The following is a 15275-nucleotide window of genomic DNA, read 5'->3' on the forward strand; positions in this document are numbered from 1 at the left end:
ATTCTTATCTTTTCGCTAATGATCGGTTTGTTAGCCATTTGGGTGGTTTGTCACGTCTCTGTTATACACTCTTTTTATTTTTAATTTTATCATTTTGCCATTGATCTGCTCATTAGTCACTTGGGCGGTCACATCTCTGTTACACACTGTTGGCAAGTATTGAGTATGCACTGGCTCCTGAATGTATCTGTACCTGCTCCAGTGTTGGTCAACTCTGGCCTTGACGACGTTAAGCTGTGACCTCTAGTGGGGTGGGAATCCCCCAGCTCCAGATATAAACACTCGACTGAATAATGTCCTCTGAGGTGTTCAAAAACTTCTATTAGGTCACCCCTTGTCTGCCTATAGTATAAGCTAGGCAACTGCAGGTGTTCTAATCTCTTGAAATATTTGTAGCTTGGATTTTAGATTCTTTGTTAAGGTAGAGTACCATGACGAGCAAGAATAGTGCAAGTGACATTGCACGAGTGCTAAGAAGGTTCCTATGGGTCTCAGCCGAGAGGCATTTAACATTTCTAAAGAGGAATTTTATCCTGGCATTATATTTATTTACTGTATTATCTACTTACAATTAGTTCTCCATATAAACAAGAGTTAAGAGTTAGCCCAAGGTATTTCATCAAGGTACAGTTGAGGGTTTATTTCCACATCATACACTTAATTCATTTATCGTTTTGATCTCAATAATATTGCTTCATTCTTTTCAAGATGTCGGGATAATTTGTTGTCTATGAGCCATTATTTGCATTACTTCAGTTCTGATGATAACTGTTTTCAGATGACAACAAAAGTTTGCAATTAACATTAATGAGAATAAAATTTACTGTACCTATCACAAAAAATCATAGGTCCCAGGATACAACCTTGTGGGACTCCACAGGCTATTGGTATGGATGTTGACTCGCCATTAATTGTAACAAGTTGTTTCCTGCTGCTAACCTATACAGTAATTTAAACCATTCTACAGACCCACTACCAAGAGCATGCAATTTTTTACATATTACGTATACCATGGTCCACTGTGTCAAAGGCTTTTTCTAAGTACAGTACTGTACAGTATAACATTACCATTCCTGTGTAATTTACCTTAGCTATTTGGGATCTGATATAGTAAATGAGATGGTTCAGGCTGGTGTCAGTTGAGTGGGGGGGGGGGCATGTGCCTGCTTTGGGATAACAGATATGCAGCTGCTTGATGTATAAAGCAGAAATGATCCCACAGTAATGTGATAGGCCCAGTTCTTTACTGTATGTTCTCTACCCATGAACATCACCTTATTTTAAAATACAAAATCTTTTGGAAATACTGTACATTGTTCCTGTGCATATGAAACCCATTTGCTTATTTAAATGCTAAGTGTTAAGTGAGCTAAATATGGACCCTAATCATGGTTGACGAGAATAAGAGTGGTGATTGTGGTATTAATGCATAAAATAAAAGCATTAACATTAGAGATGAAAATGGACATATTAAACAATTCAGGGCAAAAATAAATACGGACAATAATCAAAGGTAAATTAAAGAACTTTGTACTGAAATTTATTGCTTTAATTTTGTTTTAGTATTATAGTTTTCTACTATTAATCATAACAAATGAACAATATTTCAGCTTAATTATGGGTCTAACATGTTTCTGTGGTTTGGCCTGGGAACCTAACCATCATTTATAATACTGTAACTATGAGAAGCTGAATTCAAATTCCAAATGAACAAGTTCAAAATTTTTTTTGGAGCTCAATCCATTCACAACCTAGGGGCTTTCTACAGTATATAGCTACCCATTTAAAATGTTAATGGTTAGTCCCAATCAGCTGCTAACGTTTTAATTTATTGGGAGAAAGCAATACTGAAGTTCCAACAAAAGAGAATGGCATTCAAAGTGATGGAGAAAATGAGAGTTCAAGATAGTAAATTCGAAAATCTTAGAGAGGGATGAAGTTAGGGCAATGGGGCGATAGAGGGATTAGAATGGTCACCCTTCTTTGGGATGGGCTGAACCAAGGCATGCTTCCAAGAAGAAGGAAACGTTTGAGTTTTGAGGCAAAAGCAAAAGAGGCGAGAAGCACAGGGGCCAGAACTTCAGCACACTCCCTCAGAATACGAGGGGGTATTCCGTCCGGTCCATGTGCCTTACTCACATCCAACCTGGATAACACACCAGCAACCCTACGAGTGGAGATTATAGGAAACTACATAGGTTCAGTAGGAGGAGCAGGAGTAGGAGGGATAGAGTTGGAATCGTCTAAGGTGGAGTTAGAGGAGAATAAGGAGTCAAAGAGATTGGCTTTAGAGTTATCACGTCAGAAGAGAGGAGGAAAAGAAGGAGTACAGAAGTTATTACAGATGTTTTTGGTTAAGGACCAGAAGGATTTACTAGAAGAAGAGTTAGTCAGGTCAGTGGTCTTTCTATTTATAAAATTTCACTTGGCCCTAAGAAGAATTACCTTAAAACGATTCCTAGAAGTAATGAAAGAGGAGTGGGTAACAGGAGAAGGCGATAGTTTCATAACTTGATATGCCCTATCTCTCTCCCTCCATGCAAGAAAACGGGGGCGATCAAACCATGATTGTAAAGTGAAAGTTTCGGTAGAAGATGGGATAAATGCACTCATACCACCCTGTATAACCCCAGCAATACTGTCAGCACATACCGAGGCATCCTGAGTGGAAAAGCAACATTCATCCCAAAGGAAAGTTAAGAAAAATTCTCGCAAGGATTGCCAGTTTGCCCTCCGATAGTGCCATAGTTGGCATTTAGAGGGGGGGGGAGGGGTTCGTGCCCAGTTTGATTTAATAGAAATAAGAATGTGACCAGAAGACCCTAAGGGGGCAGAAATTGAGTATGAATAGTGAGGGGTTAGAGATAAAAACAAAGGTCAAGAATGTTAGTAAGTTGATCTTGTAGATCAGAACGCGTGTAGGATGTTTAATTATTTGTTCCAGATCATTAAGTAAGGAAAAAGAGAGTGCCTACAGTTCCACCTGGGTCATCCCTTGCAGTGCCAAGCCCCACTCTGTAATGTACAGTACAATGAAAGACAAAAGTAGTGTCGTGAAATTTGGTGAAAACATATGCTGAAGGACTAAACTTTTGGTGCGCTCTGCCTTGTGCTTGGGGGCTCTCATAATGTTTCACGGGTTATATTTAAGCTTTGAACAAAACCGCGACACAACTTTTGTCGTTGATTGTAAATTGAAATCCCCCAGGTAGAGGATCTCGGTGTTGGGGTGTATGGATAGCAACTACTCATGGCAAGAAGTGAGATACTCAAAGAGTTCTAAATAGTTGGTAGAGTTGGGAGAACAGTATAGGAAACAAAGAAAAATAGTTATAGATGGTCGAGATATTTTGAGCCAGATGACATCCTGACATTTCAAATATAAGTTGCTAACAATAGGAAGAAATTTTCATATACTGTACATCGTCTGCATCATCCACTGTTTTATACTAAGTCTCGATGTATCTGAATATGACGCATAAAGTGTTAAAAACATCTAATATTATTTTAAAATGACTATAATAAGTAATAAAAGTGCCCTACAAGTGTTAAGTTTCTACCACGCCAAAATACATCAGTCACCTCTCACATGACTGCGCACAATGCCATTGTTATAAGCAAGTTACCACAGAATTTGCAGAAATGTCATCTCAATGTGCTAGTGTCCCTTATGAATAATGAAAATACTATATTCTGTACAGTAATATAAAAATATAAAAGAAAAATTAACAGAGCAGCGGTCCATCTGACAGTAGGCGGTTTGACAGCACACCACGACTCGACGAACGACTGTTTACTGTACCTCACTGCAGACATTTAAATTACACGAGTGTTCCAACACCAAAAAATTAAAGTTTGGAAAACCTTATTCACTTCTTATACAATGGAGGGTTTGCATGTCAAGAAATGGAGTGAAAAAAAAAAAAAATTATTGTACAAAAATACGTCTGGGTGAGTAGTAGGGTAGAGGAAGTGGCGGAGGAGGGAGTGCTGGCTGTACTAAGAGGACAATTCACCGCCCATGCTCTTCAGATCACAATCCCTTATAAGAACAGTATGCAGTTTCACCATACTGTAATTCTCATGTTATTTAGGTTACTTTGGTGCTGGATTTATAAGACATTATCATAACTGGCTCTCCCCCAAAAAAAAAACTCGCACACTCCACCCTACTGTAGACAAGTTATTGTGTTGTATTATACTCCCGGCCTCTTGTTTACAGAGCAGTAACAGCTGATAGTTTCTGCTCTCCCTAACAATGTTACCCACACTACCCCATCTCTCAAGCACCATTGTTGTCACTGCTCAAGAGAGTTGGTGCTTAACACAGGATCTGTCTTTAGCACTTACTAAGTAATATTGTAGCATATTTATGAGCACTTAATAAATACAGTATTGTTGTAGTGTATAATGCATTTCCACATGCCCTAGTTTATTCACTGGTCAGTTGTCTAAGTGTACAAGTAGCCAAATCAAACCATCAATATCACTCAAAGGAAATAAATATCGTTATTATGAACATATTTCCAAATCAAATAATATACTGTACAGTATGTTGTAATGTCACCATAGTAAGCTGATTTGCTGGGTGTACTCTCTCCAGGAACACATCTTGAGCTTTCAAGGGGTATTACTGTACATGTTGGAATGCATATACCCCTAATTACAGTACATTCATTCTTATGGAAAAAAAATCCTTATTATAAAGAGTTCACTACAAGTTGAGTTTCTCTGGAACACATCTCCAACATATAGTGAAGACCCCCTATACAGGTTTATGTGTAGGATATTCATACCAAATATAACATACAGTACTTAACAAAGTAGTGTATTATTCCTTAAAATGTCTTTGTCAGTTAAAAATTGAATAAAAAGCATAACAAAAATTACAGACTACTCCTGTACTACTACTCAGGTTCTCCATCATGTACAGTATCTTATTACACACTCTCTTGTGCCCTCGTGTATTCATAAACACTTCCTCGTTCGATGTGTCGTTGCCTCTTTTTGGGTGGTTTAGAACACTTGGAGTCTGCATTGGAATTGTCGGGTGTTCCAAAACCTCCACCTCCAGGAGTTAATAACCGGAACATATCCTAATTATAAATAAATAAATAAATAACTTTACCAGGAATGTATTCATGAAAATAGTGAACTAAAATAACAGGAAAAGGTTTGGATTCATGAAAAGTTCTTCACTGTACAGGTATCTCTCATTATCCAAATGTTCAGTATCCAAAAATTTGCTAAAATGTATTAAAAAATGTTATTCTTACACCCCTTTTTCATTACGTATATCTCGGCCTACAAGACGGAATTTGAACAAAAAGAAAATCAGCCCAAAGTTAGGGGGTCGTCTTAAGCACCAGAGATAAAATTCTTACCTCTTAAATTTTGCGGTTTAGCGTGTCAAGAGTGGTGATGGAAACATGGTAAACCACTCACAAGGTCCTACCACTAATTATTTTATACTGAAACTTACATTTGGGAAGCTGGATTAAAATGAAGATTACCGGTATATTAAAATAATAAAAATGTATTATAAACCAGTCTAACATACCGTAAAAGAACAATATACCCCGGTAATAAACACAGCTGCTATCATCACCCCCCCCCCCCATTTGCCAGTGACGAGAAAGGGAAAGCGACCTTGACAGTGACCGCCTGTGGCTATTTTTAGCCGTCCTTGTGTTCGGAGGTGGTCAGTAATGCATATCTGTATATTTACTGATCATAATACTTATCTCCTATAAATAATTAATTTAAAATTAATTTTTTTACAAAGAATATTCAGTAAATGACTGCGTTAATTCTTGAAACTACCGACAGTGGTAAATTTAGGATGAGAATGATTAACAGAAGTCACGTCATGGATTCGGAGTTTGGTCCTTAATGATCATAAATGTCTGGTCAACTTCACCTACCAGGTATAATGGTAGCCTCCCTTTTTCGCGAAACAAGTATATAATTAAAGAAAATACTTGCAGTGTGTTTAATGTATTACAATATATTATAGCTAAATAAATAAACAAATAAATCGGCAAATCTATTTCAAGTAAATGGAAATATTTTACTCACACCAACATTAGTTCCAGTTAAATAACTGACGCTTAAGTGAGTCACTAGTGTACAACAGCTGGTAAAATTTGATGCCAATACTTGAAGTGAATTGGCATTATTTTAAATAACCAACCATAAATAAATGGAAAAAAGATCAAAGGTGAAACATTATATTGTATGTATGTTGTGTTGTCAAAGGAAGAGAAACAATTGAAACTCAGCAATTGTGTGTAAATGAGGCAGTAAGATAAATCAGCAACCTAAGACTTGGTCACAATTTTCGTGATGCCATATGGAAGTAGGGTCTACCATTAGACAATACTGTACATTATGCTTCCAATATCTTCCCAGGCAGTAGAATCTCCCTGTTTGGTAGCTGCCTAAAACTTTTAGTAATATTACTTTGATACAACATGATAAATTTGACAAACAATGAAAATAAACAAACAAAAGTTATTTACCAAGACCTTCTCTCTCAGAACAGAGGGGAGATAAGACGGCTATTTATAGCCCGTCTTTGTGTAGGAAGTCGACCACACTAGAAATAATTCATTTAAAATTTATATTTTTTACATAGAATATTCAGTACATGACTGCAATTATAAAATATTGTGATATATATATATATATATATATATATATTTGTGTAATAAATGTATGTAGTAAGTATGTACAGTAATCTTTTTCACTCAAATCCTAATGAAACACTATTGAATTAGAATACTGTAGCTCGCTGAAGCAAGCTTATAAATTAAAGAAAATACTTCCAGTGTGTTTAATATATTACAGTATGATATAAATAAACAAATAAATCGGTAAATCCATTTTAAGTAAATGAAACAATTGTATTCGACACCGACATTAGTTCAAGTTAAATAACAAACTTTTAAGTGAGTCACTAGTGTTTACACTACATCAACCGGTAACGTTTGATGCCATTACTTGAAGTGAATTGGCTTTATTTTAAAAAACCAAGGATGTGTAAACAGCACTGGTCAATGGGATGGTTGGTAAAGGACTACTGGGTCAGTAAGCTCCCAATGGTAAGTGTCACATTTGGGGTACCGGTCTTATACAGCGAATAGGGCTCAAAAGCTACTTTTTAAATGGAAATTTTGGGGGCCGTCTTATACACCCCGTCGCCTTGTAGGCCGAGATATCTGTAACTGAAAGAGATTCTCACTTATCTGAAAGATGGTCAGATCAAGAAGTCATATAAATTCGAATTCAAATCAGCCCGCCCCTCCTCCACCCTGCGGTGAGCACTGACAGCCCTCCATTCAGGTAATGTACCAACTGTACAGTACAGGGGCAGATCCAGAATTTTATGAGGGACGTTTGAGTTTTGGGTGAATGGAAATAATGTAAAATGAAAAGGAATAACACATAAAGAGTCACAATTCTTGCTAGAAAAAATTCCAAATTTTCTTGAAAATTCATTAACAAGTACTGTAAAGTAATAAAACCCAATGCAGTTTATAGTGGCTGTTAACTGACAATACTGTACATGAACTGCACAGAGTGACAACCCAATATACAGTATCATGGCATTATTGGTAAGTATACTAAAAGATCACATCTTATTAAATACCTAAAACATGGTTTTTAAGGAACCTACCCCATTTGGATAACAAGGTATACCTGTAATGTGATATATAAATGCATAAATTATATTACAATTACTAATTTGATACTCACTCCTTTCTCGACGTTCACTGATGCTTTTGAGGCTAAACGAATTACACGGCCACATTTACGAACCAAGAGGTTGTTACCCCTTTGTCCATCTTCGCCACCTGCAAGATTGAAGAATATTTTCTGAGTGTCGCTGAAAACCTCAAACTGTTAGATTGTGTGCCACCAGAGGAATGTAACATTAGATGAATGCATGAAACTAGAAGGTCAAAATAATTTGTAACATTTACGAACAAGTGTAAATGTCAGTTTTCCTTTGCTTCAATATCTTTCATTTCTAATCTCCTGGATCTCTTCCCTTTTACCTAACTACCCAAGCTACCATGTGACTGTAGATGCATCATATATGGTAAAGCATCTGTCAACCGAAAATCTACTTTACAAAACATTCCATTTTATTAGAGATTTGAGTACTGTATTCTAAAAATGAAATTTATATATACTGTATATATAAAATAATTTTACTTAATTTAGATTTCCACAAATTACATGAGATTACAATGAGGAGAAACTGGACAATCAACTGGCTCAGTGACTGTGTGCATGGCAGTTGTAGAAAAATAATGACACAATGAAACCTTACTTGTAGGATCAATAACATTAAGAGTGTTAAAGAATAATAGGCCTGGACTGACCCAGATGGGAGCCTGGGTGGCATGTGCCCTTGTGGCCCTGAAGCAATCCCTGACAGCTACACTCAGGCAAACCTCCCCTTTATTTTATTTGTACATATTTATTATGCACCAAGTCAGTGCAACATTAACAGTCACTTCAAGTGAATGTAAGTGTTCCTTTAGTCAACTGAGGAGTCTCAAAAGTTGTCTGCGCACTAAAATGAGACAAGACATTAAATGGTCTCCCCTTGTTGAATGTTTATAGAAACATATTATCAATGTGAACTAATCCTGAATAAATATTATTGCATTGCCTTGACTTTGTTTTAAATTTTGTGGTTACATTGATTTACTGCATTAAGTTTCAGTTACATTGATTTATTGTGTCAACTTTTGTGGTTTGGTGTACATTGTGATAAGGAGTGTGCAATATATAGTATACTGTACTGTACAGTACAGTATTAATAAACCTTTCCTTGATTATAATGAGGACTTGTATATATTCTTTGACTATTAGTAAAAGACCACCACATTTTCTATAAATTATTAAAGTACTGTATTAACCTATTTTATTCATTTTTTTTAAATACAGGACTTTTAATTTTAAATGTATGTATACCATACAGGTATCCTTCCTATAACAATCGTTTATTTAGGATATTTTGGTTTAGCGATTTAAAAATGTTAACACCCTTTGTTGTTTAACAATCTGCAATTTTCAGTTTAGCAATCTTCAACTCTGTGAAAAATTTAGGGAGGAAGTCAGAAGCCTGGGGATTGTTTGCTCCAAGTACTGTAATGTGGCTTAGAAATAAAGAAAATACTATACTGTATAAAGTACAGTACCCCATCTACCCCCATAGAAAGACACCTACCACAACACACACACCCCCTCTCCCTTCCATTCACAAGCGAATGCTTCAAATTCACACTTCAGAGTTCAGGGTTCACATCTCAGGGAGAGAGAGGATTAGCAATGCTAAGTGGTAAATGCAGGAGTGGAGCCAACTGTTCATACAGTATACTGAAGATTTAGAATACAGTGTGCAGTATCTAAACTGTTCCTATTTGGCTTTCAGGCATATGGCACCTACTTTTACCTTTCGATTTCTTGTACAAGAAAATAATGGAATACTCTCCCAAAGCAAGTCTTCCCTTCTAATGTTCCAACATCTATTCAAATTTAAGTCACAAAGGCATATTCTATTATCCTTAAATTTGCTTTCTCCTACAACATGAATGGCAAGATCCAATTTCTTTAAGGGCAAAGCTATAATTGTATCAATGTGTTTATGCTATCAAAGGCAACTCCCCTGGTTACTGATATACAGTACAAAATACAGTACCTAGGTAAAAATCATAATACCAGTGTATATTGTTTTGTGTGATGACCAGTTAAACAATGACCACTTATTTCTACTCACCTTCAAGACCATAAGGAGTAAAGACTCGTCTTTCAGTGAGGATGGAGAGAGTTAAGGGACGGCGAAACAGTAACTCTCGCGCCACACCATCACCACCTCTGTTAAAGTAATGAAAGATCAACCTGTATGTGTTGTACGGGCAGTGAGGCACCTACTTCACTGTTTTTTAAATTATTAACTTTTTCTTCTAAATAAACAAGCCATTTCCTGTAATGATGTAAAGCAGTCACAAAGGTGCTCATCTGATTCTCAGCATTCAGTAAAAAATGGGTTATTCAACCCCCTTGGCAAGATGCTAGTCCACCAAAGGACTGTTCTCCCATTGGAAAGCACATCCAAAGGTTTAAAATAGTTAAAAGTTTTGAGTAGTAACTATTTTTATTTCAATTGTAATTCATTAACAAAACAAGAGAAATAATAAACTTTTAAAAAATACTCAGACAAAAGTAATGTGTGCTGAAAATCTGTATCACAAATTCTTGGCATAAAAAGAGCCGAGTAGAATGTGATTTACATACACTGGGTATTTCTCTCTGGCACTCTAACTGTGCCCAGGCAAGTGGGGTAGTGTCGGATTTGAATGCAGTCAAATTTGTATTGCACAATGTGATGTTTCCTCTTACAGTACTTTCAGTGTTGTACCTGACACTGTACTCATTAAATGGTGAGTGTATAAGGGCTTATGTAATAGAAACTGGCACGGATTAATCAAGGGGGCAGATCGGGCTGCAACCTCAGGCCAACCAAGAAAATGTAAGAATAGCTATTATCTTGTACAGTATTACAGGATAGTGCCACTTGTCTAAACCTACTGGTATATGCTGAAGTACCTATATACACCAATGCACATAAATACAGAACAGAATACAGCATGTAAATGCTTGCAATTGCCCAGCTTATACTATAGGCAGGCAAGGGGTGACTTAATTGAAGTTTATAAACATCTCAGAGAGCACAACTCAGTCAAGTTCCGAAAATTGTTGGGACAAATATCAGTGACTTGTGTATTTGAATAACATACCTAAATATACCATTGCCACCTGTTCCTGGATTTAGTGTGAATTTATTGAGGATGACAGGGTAACGGGTCTCCAGTATTTCTGGATCTGTAATTCGGGTATTGGTCATATGAACGTGAACACCACTACGGCCATGCCAAGTTGGACCCTGAAAGAACAAGGGAAAGACCAATTAAAAACAAAGAAGCACAATACAGTATAGTATACTGAATTCCTAATTTAAGAATTTAGATCATTGAAATTAGCTAAAACAACTTGTCAAAAAGTTAATTTTGGAATGAAACAAGATGTGAACATTGAAAAGTCAATAGAAAAATAAAGTACACAATATTACCAGTAAATGTAATTTTGTAGGACATCATTCATCCCAACTCTAATATATATAAGACTGCCCATCACAGCTTCTTACCCTTCACTTATTATATATCTGATAGTTCATCTATCATTTTAGAGGGTTACTGCACTTTTACAACAGGCCACCCCACACAGCAGTGGTGCAGTTGGTAGTAGCCCTTACTTGGCATTATTTACAGGGTGTTAATCCACCAGATAGTGTATTGTCTACATTTGTGGTCCATTTCCATATAATAATCTGAATTATTAATGGCTAATTATGGATACCAGTAATTGTGGTTATATTAGTAGCAGTAAGCAGTGAAAAAATACCCTAAATGCTGATAATGATACACATACTGTGTTAGCGCCAAAGCCAAGAATATGAGCCTGACATAAGAAAACATTGGGAAATTACATGCCTATAATACAGTACTAAACCTTTAGAAACTCCTTAATGAGAATGTTTGCTGTCATCCGAGACAGGGGAGTGGTGTTAGTGCCCCCCTGCACCACCACCAACTGATCCTTCAGTCTCAAAGCCAGTGAAGTCTAGTGGTAAATCATCTAACAGATCACACACAGGTAAATCTTGAACCTTGTTATCAACAGTGCCGTCATCTCCCTCTTGAATGTCGATACCACACCTCCTGTTCACACACACTGATCAAAATAACCCACTCTGCTCGCTGACATCATCAAGATGGCCACCCAGAGTGACTATTAACTTGCACTACTGATCATTAATGTGTTGAGGCGTCACATTTTATTACTGTCGTTCTTGTGATGAATTGTTAATGTGAAACTCGTTAAAGTGAAGTATACAGTTGGTCCTCATATTACGCGGTTAATGTAACCCGGAGGGTCCCGCGGAAAGTGAGGAACGCGTAAAGTGAACAACATAACATATGGGATTAATTGAAATGGAGTCCAGGCCAATCCCCAAACTCCACTTTTTGACGACACATAACTATGTTGCAGTAAAAATTTTATCTTAACTTTATGATGGTATGAAAAAACAAGTAATATAGAAGAGGTTAGGTTAGGAAAGATAAAGGTTAACATAGGAAAAATGAAGGTTACCTTAGAGAAACTAAAAGTTAGGTGGAACACTTACGGTAGTAGAAGAGATGGGTCGGCATACGGGGATGGAGGCTGGTTCCGAGGCAGAGGGCAGATTACTGGCCCTCAGGTGAATCACCATTACTAGGTGAATCATCATCACTGTCACTTACAGTTGTCAGGGCTTCCCTGACAAATCCCTCAAAGTCAACTTCACTGTCACTATCACTGGCTTGGGCTGGCTGTGGTGGGTTGCGGGTGAAGAAATCTGTTATGCTTTGCTGACGGCTGGCGTTGATGTTGTCGTGATACACCTTGATGTACGGCTCCATAGCCTGCACCAGCCGGTTATGGAAGACTTCATAGCGGTCATCGTCATTGTCGCGGGAAAGGAAGGACTTCATCTTCTCTGCACACTCCATGGCACCCTTAATATCACTATGACTTAAATTGTGTTCTTCGGAGACTGCCGCACCTTCTTCCTCCTCTTCACTGACGTGTTCTTCTTCCAACATCTCGTCGGCAGTCACTTCAGGATTTCTGATCACCTCCAGGATGTCGTCGTTGGTGGTCTCGGAGAAGCCTGGAACTGTAACAGTCTGCGCAGCTTCTCTGGCAAGGTCCACTGCTACTGCAACATTCTGAACCTCACCAGTCACAGATTGACTCCTCCTCTCACCTGGTATTCCATGCAACACATGTCTCCATGCGTGACGAATTGTAGCAATAGACAGCTGATCCCATGACTCCACCAAGATGTCCACAGCTTTCTTGATGTTAAATACTCTCCAGAATTGTTTGAAGAGTATTTTTTGCTGTTCTAACCGTTGTTCCTCATCTTCGTCGCTCTTGCTATCGGTGGTGGTGTCACTCAGGTCACGCAACTCTTCCCTGGTGTTGGTGTAGTCGTTCAGGAGCTGGAATTTTTTTGTTGAGAATGCAGCTTTCACATTGCAAATCAACTTCTGGTCCATGGGCTGGATTAAAGACGTAGTGTTGGGAGGAAGGAAGATCACTTTTACGTTGGGGTGACGATCTAACAGTAGGGGCGAGTGTCCTGGTGCGTTGTCCAGCAGCAACAAAATATTAAATGGGACATTCTGTTGCTCACAGAATTTCTTTACATCGGGAACAAAACAGTCATCAAACCAGGAGAGGGACAGTGTAGAGAACATCCATGCCTTACGTGCTGTCAGCCAGTGGACATTTAGCTTGGTCATGTCCATGCTCTTGTAGGCGTGCGGCTTGCGGGCTGTGTGGATCACCGATAACTTGAGCTTACAGGTACCGGAGACATTGGTGGTAAACAGGACGGTGATGCGTTCCTTCTGCATTTTCCGGCCCCAAATCCTGCTGGCATTCTTCACAATGTAGGACTTGGAAGGTAGTTTTCTCCAGAAAAGACCAGATTCGTCCATTTTAAACACCTGGTCGTCACTGTACTGTCCTTCCTCCATAATCTCACGTAAAAACGGAGGAAATTCCCGAGCCGCAGCACGATCAGCACTCGCTTCTTCACCACCAATGTTTATATTGGTGATCTTGTTCCGGATCTTAAACCTCTGTAACCACCCAGAGGAAGCATTAAAGGGTTTGGGCTCTGTAATTCCCATCTTTCGTGCCACTGCCATGTACAGTTCACGTGCGTAGTCCTTCACAGAGCGCGTGTCGACCGCCATGTTCCGTCGCGCCTGACGCACCAAGTACCTCACAAGTAATTTTTCTGTCTTGAGAAGCACCTGGTTGTGAAAATACTTGATCATAGAAGCACCTGTAGACTTTGTGATCTTCATGTGCTCCTTTATCTTGGCTGAATCCTTCTTTATAGTCCGGATCGTAGATTCGTTCACGCCATGCTGGCGCGCCAAATCAACCTGCCTTGTTCCTTTCTCCAACTCTTGGATGATGGTATACTTCACCTCGTAGCTTAAGGAACGTCGTGTCTTCTTTGGTTTAGTGCCGCTGGGTCCAGGTAAGGAAAGGTTTTTCTCTGGGGGTGGTGGTCCGGCGGAAGCCATTTTACGGAACAATGGATGCGCGTTTACACGGAGTGGCCTTGAGGGATGAAACTGCCGCGGCTAGGTCAAGCGTCGTCTTTCCTCCCTCCCTCCCTCCCCCGGGTGGACACGTCATAATACTTTAAGCCAATTACAGCTAGCAGCAGAGGAGGGTAGGGATGCATGGCCAATCACAGGTCTGATACGTCATATGACGTCAGTGATAACGCAACAAAGACACACTGCGCAACCTTACCGCGCCGCTTGCCCAAGCGGAGGGAGGAGGAGGGAGAGGCAGGCAGGCGGGCAGGCGGGCGGGCGGGTGGCGCGTGGGGAAAATCTAAAAATAGCGTCGCGCCGGACACTCTCCGCGTAATGGCGTTCGCGACCGCGGAATGTAAGAATGTTAGGTTCTGGCAAGGCACCGCGTTAACGGTGAAACGCGGAATGCGGGACCGCGTAATATGAGGACCAACTGTATATATATATATATATATATATATATATATATATATATATATATATATATATATATATATATATATATATATATATATATATATATATATATATATATATATATATATATATATATATATATATATATATATATATATATATATATATATATATATATATATATATATATATATATATATATATATATATGTAAATCACATGAAAACGTGATAAGAGTAATCTGATAAAATCACACGAAAATGGAAACAACGAGTTTTAGTTGGCTTTATTCAAGACATTCAGAGGCACGATTACATGGACCGCTGTATATATGAGAATTCAACTGTATATATGTATATATATATATATATATATATATATATATATATTTATATATATATATATATATATATATATATATATATATATATATATATCAGTAAGTAAAGATCTCCTTATAAAGTTATGCTATGTATCTGTACAATTTCTTGTGATGTAGGTAGTAGATAATCTCTCAGTTAAATGACGGTACAGTACAGTGGTCCCTCGGTTAATGAGCACAATTCGTTCCAGAAGGTTGCTTGTTAACCGAAAAAATCGTTAACCGAAACC

The 15275-nt window shown here is 38.1% G+C and overlaps 1 protein-coding gene across 1 annotated transcript in view; it reads right to left on the minus strand.

The window, feature by feature from the left end:
- Positions 1-2740: 2740 nt before the first annotated feature.
- The window catches only part of LOC121863462 (5-oxoprolinase-like), a 63151-nt gene continuing 50616 nt past the window's right edge, over positions 2741-15275 (minus strand). Inside the window, exons 22-25 of the mRNA XM_042362138.1 lie at positions 10815-10960; positions 9794-9891; positions 7759-7856; positions 2741-5096 (exon numbers count right to left, since the gene is read on the minus strand). Of these exons, the coding sequence (XP_042218072.1) occupies positions 4941-5096; positions 7759-7856; positions 9794-9891; positions 10815-10960 (498 nt within the window). The 3' untranslated portion in view covers positions 2741-4940. The remainder of the gene's footprint in view (positions 5097-7758; positions 7857-9793; positions 9892-10814; positions 10961-15275) is intronic.

This window comes from Homarus americanus, unplaced genomic scaffold (genome assembly GCF_018991925.1).
Source record: "Homarus americanus isolate GMGI-L3 unplaced genomic scaffold, GMGI_Hamer_2.0 scaffold24781, whole genome shotgun sequence".
In the NCBI taxonomy this organism is placed as follows: Eukaryota; Metazoa; Arthropoda; class Malacostraca; order Decapoda; family Nephropidae; genus Homarus; species Homarus americanus.